Source organism: Mus caroli, chromosome 11 (assembly GCF_900094665.2).
Source record: "Mus caroli chromosome 11, CAROLI_EIJ_v1.1, whole genome shotgun sequence".
Classification (NCBI taxonomy): domain Eukaryota; kingdom Metazoa; phylum Chordata; class Mammalia; order Rodentia; family Muridae; genus Mus; species Mus caroli.
In genome coordinates, this window is record NC_034580.1 from 77,923,881 (window position 1) to 77,932,147 (window position 8,267).

The following is an 8,267-nucleotide window of genomic DNA, read 5'->3' on the forward strand; positions in this document are numbered from 1 at the left end:
TTCTGGATCTTTCTCCCACACTTTGAGGTATGAGTCTAAAGTCTTCCAGGACTGCCCCTGAAGGAGGTGTTCGAGGGCCAGAGGCGAGTCGCCCCCTTCACGTGGGCATGGATGTCCAGTCCAGGCAGGGGGAGGGCCCTGTATCAATGACAGCTTCCAGGAGCACCTGCCCCTGTGGCCAAATATAGTCTGGAGTCACTGGCTGGGGTGATAAAGTCTGCAGGGTGGGGGCTGGGAGCAGCAGACCAAGCTGTCTGAGGTGGACCGCAGAGCTCAGAGCAGTGCCTAGGAGGAAGCATCGTGCAGAAAGACTGTGAGTAGTCTGGGAGCCTGGGTAAGGAGAAGATGGGAGGACTTTCAAGCCTTCAGGCCTGCTTTGGTTGAAAGAGACAGAGAGGGAAGCTTAGGGACTCTGACAACGCTTTCAGTGGGAGTCAAGCCCCAAAGGAACACCAATGTCCTTTGGAAGGAGTGGTCAGTGGATTTAGGGGGGCTGGAGTGGATACCTTGCCGGCAGAATTACTATCCTACACTGCGAAGAGGGAAACCTGGGGCCCTAGCTATCAGGCTAAAAGCCTTGTCCTGGGTGTCCAGCAAAAGGCTGACCACACAGGGCTGTTGGTGTCCCCGCAGATGGCAGAGGCTGAAGCGGCACAGCTGAAGGAGGAGGGGAACCGGCATTTTCAGCTCCAGGATTACAAGGCGGCCACCAAGAGCTACAGCCAGGCCCTGAAGCTGACCAAGGACAAGGCCCTGTTGGCTACACTCTACCGGAATCGGGCAGCCTGCGGCCTGAAAATGGTCTGGGGACAGGACAGCGTGGGTGGGATGAGGGAGGTTAAGGCTGGAGGCAAGGTTGTGATGGCCTGATGGAAGTGAGCCATCATCATCCTCACTATGCCCTCTAGACCCTTGAGTTGGCAAATGTGCCTCCTGCTACCCCAGACACTGCTCTAGAGAAGCAGGAATCCACCAGTCACAGTTGGCCCAACACAGGTGCTTTTCATATGTTGGGCCACTCCTTTGAAGAGAGCCCTGCGACAGCCTATGCTCTCATTCTCGTATCTCAGTCAAGAAACCCAAGGTTCAGAAAGCAGGAGTAGCTTGACCAAACTTCCCCCCGGTGACAGAGGAGGTGGCATTTAAACCTAGGGTTGCCTGACACTACAGCCTGTGCTTTTCTGTACCAGGCACAGGGTGCATCCCAAGCCCCTGATAACCTGCAGAACCCCCGCCTCCCCTCACTTAGGGAATGCTGATTGCCTCCACTGGGCCCTCGCTAATCTCTAATCGAGTCTCTCGTTCCTGTTTCTCAGGAGAGCTACGCCCAGGCAGCCTCGGATGCTTCCAGAGGTGAGCTCCACGCGTTACCCTCACTCAGCATGGCTGAGCAGGAGCTTGGATCTGGCTTCCACTGTTATTATGTGCTATGATAGTCTGTGGGTTCTGAAGGCTAAGAAACCACTGGAGAAAGAAATGAAGCGTCTGGCAATATGTAGTTAGTTCAGGGAAGGTAGCTCTCAGGTGGGATAAGGAAGGTTAGTGTCACCGTAGGGGCTTCAGAGCCAGACCTAGGATAAGGAGACAAAAAAGTACAGGGAGGAGTTTGGGTAGGAATAGGGGAAGGGTGTTTGTTTTGTTTGTTTGTTTCTTTGTTTTTGGGTGTCTTGGAACTAGCTCTGTAGACCAGGCTGGTCTTGAACTCACAGAGGTTCAGCCTCTGCCTCCCGAGTGCTGGGATTAAAAGTTTCCATAGCCGTCCAGCTGTGACAGATTTATTGATGGAGTTGCCTGGCTGTCTCAGAAAGAGGGGAGCACCCTATTTCTGGGGATATGCAATCCTCAGTAAGATGGAACCCTGATAAAAATGGTCGGGGAAGCATTGGGAATCAGATAGAAGTTGGGGATATTGCTGGGGGGTGGGAATGCAGGGGGAGAGGACTTTTAGTCTTGTCTTTTTGCCAACCTTGAGACTCTACGGGTCTTTCTCCCAATCAAAAAAAAAAAAAAAAAAAAAAAAGGTATGAGCCAGCTAGTTCAAATAAGGAGGGCATCCTTCCTGGCAGTAGAATAGGGAGATCAGTCTTGTAGCCCAGCCTCCCTGAGGATCTGTCTGTCCCACTCTGTAGCCATTGACATCAACTCTGCTGACATCAAAGCATTGTATCGGCGATGCCAGGCACTGGAGCATCTTGGCAAGTTGGACCAGGCATTCAAGGATGTGCAGCGCTGTGCTACCCTGGAGCCAAGGAACCAGAACTTCCAGGAGACACTGCGGAGGCTCAACACCAGCATCCAAGAGCAGGTAAGCTGGGCCCTTCCAGAGAACGTTGGCAGCTTCCATCCCGTTCTTAGGGGGATGGGCTAGGGAGGTTGAGATGGGAGGACAGAATGAGCCCTGTCTCTTCAGTTTCAATAGAGATAGCGCAGAGCATGGGCTCCATGAAACAGCTAGGCGAGTACGGCGGCTTGTGAGTGATGGAGAGAGCCGTGGTGCTGAGTGAGAGCACAATCTACTCATGGCTACAGTTCTTCTACATTTCAGATGGAAGCTTTGAACATGAATTATGATCACCTAGTGAGTCTCCGTTATTAGGACTCTAGGAGGATTAAAGTAGTCAGGAATCCTGGGGAACCAGGAAGACCAATGGGGACTAGAGGGTCAGAGTCTGTGGGAACATTAGATCATTTCCGGGTAGATGGATAAAGGCATGAAGAGCCCAAGCCAGAGAGAAGGAGCCCTGAATCCTCCCCTGGCTCAGCTATTGACTTCTCTCTGGTTGACCCCTTAGACATGTCGGCTTTCTCCTGTATGAAAGAGCAGGAGAGCAGTAACTCACTCAGCCCTCTGCTCCAAGGCATCCTGTGTGGCTGGACCATGTCACTCAGACTCAGTGTGTGTGTGTGTGTGTGTGTGTGTGGCGGGGGAATGAAAAGGAGGGAGAGATGAGAAAAGGGGTGGGTGAAGGAGGAGCCTGCCCACCCAAACAGATGAGCTCACACAAGCAGGAGGGAGGAGCAAAAGTTCTCAGCTGTAGGAGGCATGGAGGGAGCAGGCAGATGGTCACTTAGACCACCTTATGAAAGATTCAGAGTGGCCCAGGGTGGGCTGTGTGAGGGTCTAGATCCCCAAACAGAATGGTTTCCACTCACCTGGTGAAATGTCTGAACTTTACTTCTGGTTTGTTCGTTTATTTAATTATGTATTATATATACATGTACACTGTAGTTATCTTCAGACACCCCAGAAAAAGGCATCAGATCTCATCACAGATGGTTATGAGCCACCATGTGGTTGCTGGAATTTGAACTCATGACCTCTGGAAGAGCAGTCAGTGCTCTTAACCACTGAGCCATTTCTCCAGCCCTTACTTCTGGTTTATTAGCCTGGAGATAGATTTCTTTTCTTTTTTCTTTTTTTAATTATTATTATTATTATTTTTGGTTTTTCGAGACAGGGTTTCTCTGTGTAGCCCTGGCTGTCCTGGAACTCACTTTGTAGACCAGGCTGGCCTCGAACTCAGAAATCCGCTTGCCTCTGCCTCCCGAGTGCTGGGATTAAAGGTGTGCACCACCACTGCCTGGCTATAGATTTCTAACTTAATTTCCAATTCAATGTCTAATAGCTGATTGTTTATGAGATTCTTATTTGGGACCAGAGTCTCTCTATGCAGCTCTGGCTGTCCTAGAGCTCACTGTGTAGACTAGGCTGGCCTTGAACTCATAGGGATCTGCCTGCTTCTGCTTCCTGAGTGCTGGGATTAAAGGCATGAGACACTATCTCTGCTCCTTGGTACACCTTTCTATCTGTGGCATCTAGAACAGTGCCTGGCATAAAGTGGTCATTCAGTTAACGTTAAAATTATTATTATTAGCATCATCATCATCATCATCATCACTAATCGTTATTATGAAGGGGGTATGGAGGCAGAGGAGGTGAAGGCTGGTTTTCACTTCCCAACCCTGAGAGTTTTGCAATCAGCTTAGGTCTCAGGGTTTGCTCTGCAAAAACCTTTGCCAGCTGAGCTATCTCACACGCACACCCTCCCCGCATTTGTTCAAAAATGAACGGATGCGCTAGGGTTCAGATTAGATCTTTTTTCTGACTTGAATATATGAAGACTAGGTGTGCACTAGCTGCCTGCTTCACTTAGGGCTCTCTCTCTTCAGCTCCGTGTGCAGTTTTCTACAGACTCCAGGGTACAGACGATGTTTGAAATTCTTCTGAACGAAAACAGCGAGGCTGATAAGCGAGAGAAGGTGAGTGATACGTCATTCCTGCCAGCAGAGGGCGCTCTCCCCACGCGGCTCCCATGAAAGGATTCCTTGGCCTGGGATGGTAAAAGGGCGATAACCATGACTATGGAGAAACCTTGGCTCCGCTCCGGGTTAATCTCATTAGAAAACTGCACTACAACAACCACATATAGTCACAGTCACCTATTTTGTACATACATTACACACACTGGAGTGAAAACATCCAGGCAGAGTGGAGCCTGTGACCTAAGTCGGGTTGATCATGAATTCAAGGCCAGCCTAGGCTACACAGTAAGACCAAGATAAGCCAACGCAAAGTGTGAAATAGGAAATGTGTTCCCAGGTTCTACTGAACAAACTTTAAGTGTGTTGTAGCCACAGGTACAAGCAAGACGGGCAGTACAGCCACAGAACACACTCACCTTGCAGAATCCCATCGGAGAGCCCTACTCTAGACTTGCTTCTGTTCTTTGGCATTTTAATTTTCTACAACAATTCCCTAAAAGGAGAAGAGAGTCTCTTAGAGAGACTTCAAACCTCCCAGAGAGCAAAAGGCATTAAGTCGGAGTCAGGCATATGCCTTTAACCTCAACATGTAGAATGTGGAGGTCAGAGGATCAGGCGTTCAAGGCTAGCCTCTGCTACCTGAGGCCTCTGAGGCCAGTCTAGGCTACCAGAAGTGGTCAGTGAGATAGCCAGAGGGTAAAGGTGCCTCTTGCCATGTCTGACAACCTGAGTTTGATTCCCGTGGTGGAAGAAGAAAACCAAGTTCTGCAGGGTATCTTTAACCTATAGTTCCCCCATAATAAATAAATTATAAAGCATAGAACTTAAAAAGAAAAAGAAAAAAGAAAAAAGAAAGGAAGGAAGGAAGAAAGAAACTGGCATTAACCATAAGAAGGGCCAAGACTGGGGTGAAGTCATTGTGGCAAATTAAACAGCAGGGCCGAATGACACTGTTGTTTAAAATCAGATATTTTGTTTATTGAAATTTTGGCCTTGATTCTGATTAAAAAGTATTTCATTAAACATCACTCATCTGGATATTGAGCTATTTGTTGTCTCAAGTTTTACACCTATGAGGGATATCTAACTTGCCTCACTGTAATTTTGATCCCAAGAAACACTGGCACATTCAAATAATGCTTTGTTTCATTTAGGAACACTGCCAAGAGGTCATGCTGACACATTTTAAAAAAAATTGAAATATTTACTGGTAACAGTCATCGTAACCAAACGGTTTGATCTGTCTCATGTTTCTCTCCAGTCTTCGAGTGAACATCGAAATATTTTGCATTTATTTCTGTCAGAGCTTGGATGCCGATGCCCAAAGAGGGGCAGTGTATTCATTCTGTGACCAATGAATTCACACGATACAAAAATGTACTTTACAGCTTCTCCGAGGACCTAATGAGTTGTCATGGATAAAGCAGTGTTGTTTGGAACAGCACAATGCCCTCAGCTTATAGCAATGTTCAGGTCACATTTGCCTGAAGTCTCAGCCACTTACCTACTGTCTTAGCGAGGGTTTCCGTTGCTGTGAAGAGACACCATGCCCAAGGCAGCTCTTATAAAGGAAAACATTTAATTAGCGTTGGCTTACAGGTTCAGAGATTTAGTCCATTATCATCATGGCAGGAGACATGGCAGAATGCAGACAGACATGGTGCCGGAGAAGGAGCTGAGAGTTCTACATCTTGATCCACAGGCAGCAGAAGGGGGATGTGTCCTACAGGCAGTCAAGAGGAGACCAGGCAACCAGGAGGGGAGAATAGACCAAACTTCTGAAGATACAGTCTGTCTACTAACCCCTGTACTGGGTTCATGGTCAAAGCCTCCCTCTGGATACAACCTCCATTGCTTCTCCCTCAGGCTGCCAACAACCTTATTGTCCTGGGCCGTGAAGAAGCGGGGGCTGAGAGGATCTTCCAAAGCAATGGAGTGGCTCTGCTGCTGCAGCTTATGAACACCCAGCGGCCTGAGCTGGTGCTAGCGGCCGTGCGGACGCTGTCTGGCATGTGCAGTGGCCACAGAGCTAGGGTGAGGGCCTGGGGCTTGGGATAGGTGGTGAAGATGGCAGCTGGTCCAAGGAAGCAGAGGGTGGCACGTGGTCGGGACTGTGGTTGGCACGAATAGAACTTGAGACAGAGCCTCAAGGGTCTCTTGCCTCCCAGCCTGGCTCATGTGAATCACGGCTCAAGAGTGCTCCGAGCCCTTTCCCTGCAAGCTGGAAGTGGGCTCGACTATGCAGGGGTGTTTGTTGAAAGTTGATTGCAAGAAGAGCTGAATGTGAAAGCATTGTAATGCGTATTTCTTCATATTCAGCCTTTGCATTATTTTCTACACTTATATCTCACTGAGGTCCTGCCCAGGCATGGACTCAATGCCCCCAAGACTCCATCCAGCATGGGGTGACATAGCTCGGAGTCTCCTGGAGGAAGTTCCCCAGCCTGTGGGCCCCACTTCCCTATAGCATGAAGTGGGTAGGATGGTTACCACCCACCTCTTAACCTGGATGCCAAGCTGACGAGAGGGGCAGGGTTTCTGACTGTTCCTGCTGGGTTCTAGGCCACCGCGATCCTGCATGCAGTCTGCATAGACAGAATCTGCAGCCTCATGGCCCTGGAGAATGAAGAGATGTCCCTGGCTGTCTGCAACCTGCTCCAGGCCATCATTGACTCCCTGTCTGGGGAGGACAAGAGAGAGCATCGTGGGAAGGAGGAGGCCTTGGTTCTAGGTAGGAGATATTCTTCTGTTCTGGATCATGTGGATCCAAGGCAGAGCCAGTCACCACCTTACACTGGCAATTCCTGTGTGCACGGGTGGACCAGCTTGATTTTAGTATGTGTGCTGGGGTGATACAAATGGAAGTGGTATACACTGCTGAGTGCAAGGTTGTCCATTTTTCAGCCTGGAAGGAGCCATGGTGGTGATGGCTCATATCAGTGTGACTGTGTTCAATGCCACTCGATTTTGTACTTAAAAATAGTTAAAATGGTAAATTTGGGTTATTCGTATTTCATTACAATGTAATGGGAGCTCACTGGCGAGACTTGGACAGATACAGAAATCTGTAAGGAAGAAAAATGTTGCCCCAAACAAACTCTGAACTCATTCAGACGATCCACTGGATCCCTCCTGTCTCTTCCTAGCCATGTAAATATACTTACATAAATATCAATTAAAAACTGGAAACTGGCCGGGCATGGTGGTGCACGCTTTTAGTCCCAGCACTCGAGAGGCAGAGGCAGGCAGATTTCTGAGTTCAAGGCCAGCCTGGTCTACAAAGTGAGTTCCAGGACAGCCAGGGCTATACAGAGGAACCCTGTCTTGAAAAACAAAACAAACAAACAAACCAAACCAAACCAAACCAAACCAAACCAAAACAAAACAAAACAACCTGGAAACTGAGCTAGGTGGTGGTGGTGGTACATACCTTTAACCCCAGCACTTGGGAGGCAGAAGCAGGAGGATCTCTGAGTTCAAGGTTAGCCTGGTTTACAGTGCAAGTTCCAGGACAGCCTGGGCTACACAGAGAAACCTTGTATCAAAAAACAAAACAAAACAAAGTTTATTAAAGCTAAACAAAATGTTTGTGGGTCACTGCCAGTCAGGCATTGCCTGGCAATAAGGGGCTTTCCAAGAGCAGGAGCTGTTTGAGGATAAAGGGCTGTGGGGTGAGACAGTGTTCAGTGGCCAGAGGGGAAGATGTGTGAGACAGACAGGAAATTCACATACTCACTGTACCAGTTACTTTTGTATGGCCAAGACCCTGACACCAGACAACAGCTTAAGGAAGGATCTATTTTGCTTGAATGCTCAGCGGTTGTATCCAGTGGTTGCTCGGCATCATGCACTTGAGCTGAACATCAGACATCATGTTGTGGGAGCAGGCACAGGGGAGGCTTCTTACCTCATGGTGAATAGGAAGAGGAGGGGAGAGGGAAGAGGAAGAAGAGGGGAAAGAGAAGGAGGAGTAGGAGGATAAGGAGTTAAAGAAGGAAGGAAGG

General features: G+C 48.8%; 1 protein-coding gene across 1 annotated transcript in view; it reads left to right on the plus strand.

Annotated features, from left to right (window-relative positions):
* The first annotated feature begins 206 nt into the window (after window positions 1–206).
* Unc45b (unc-45 myosin chaperone B) overlaps window positions 207–8,267 on the plus strand; it is a 29,161-nt gene continuing 21,100 nt past the window's right edge. The window contains exons 1-7 of the mRNA XM_021176635.1: window positions 207–313; window positions 634–801; window positions 1,317–1,353; window positions 2,130–2,305; window positions 4,171–4,260; window positions 6,130–6,297; window positions 6,826–6,994. Coding sequence (XP_021032294.1) covers window positions 634–801; window positions 1,317–1,353; window positions 2,130–2,305; window positions 4,171–4,260; window positions 6,130–6,297; window positions 6,826–6,994 — 808 coding nt within the window. The 5' untranslated portion in view covers window positions 207–313. The remainder of the gene's footprint in view (window positions 314–633; window positions 802–1,316; window positions 1,354–2,129; window positions 2,306–4,170; window positions 4,261–6,129; window positions 6,298–6,825; window positions 6,995–8,267) is intronic.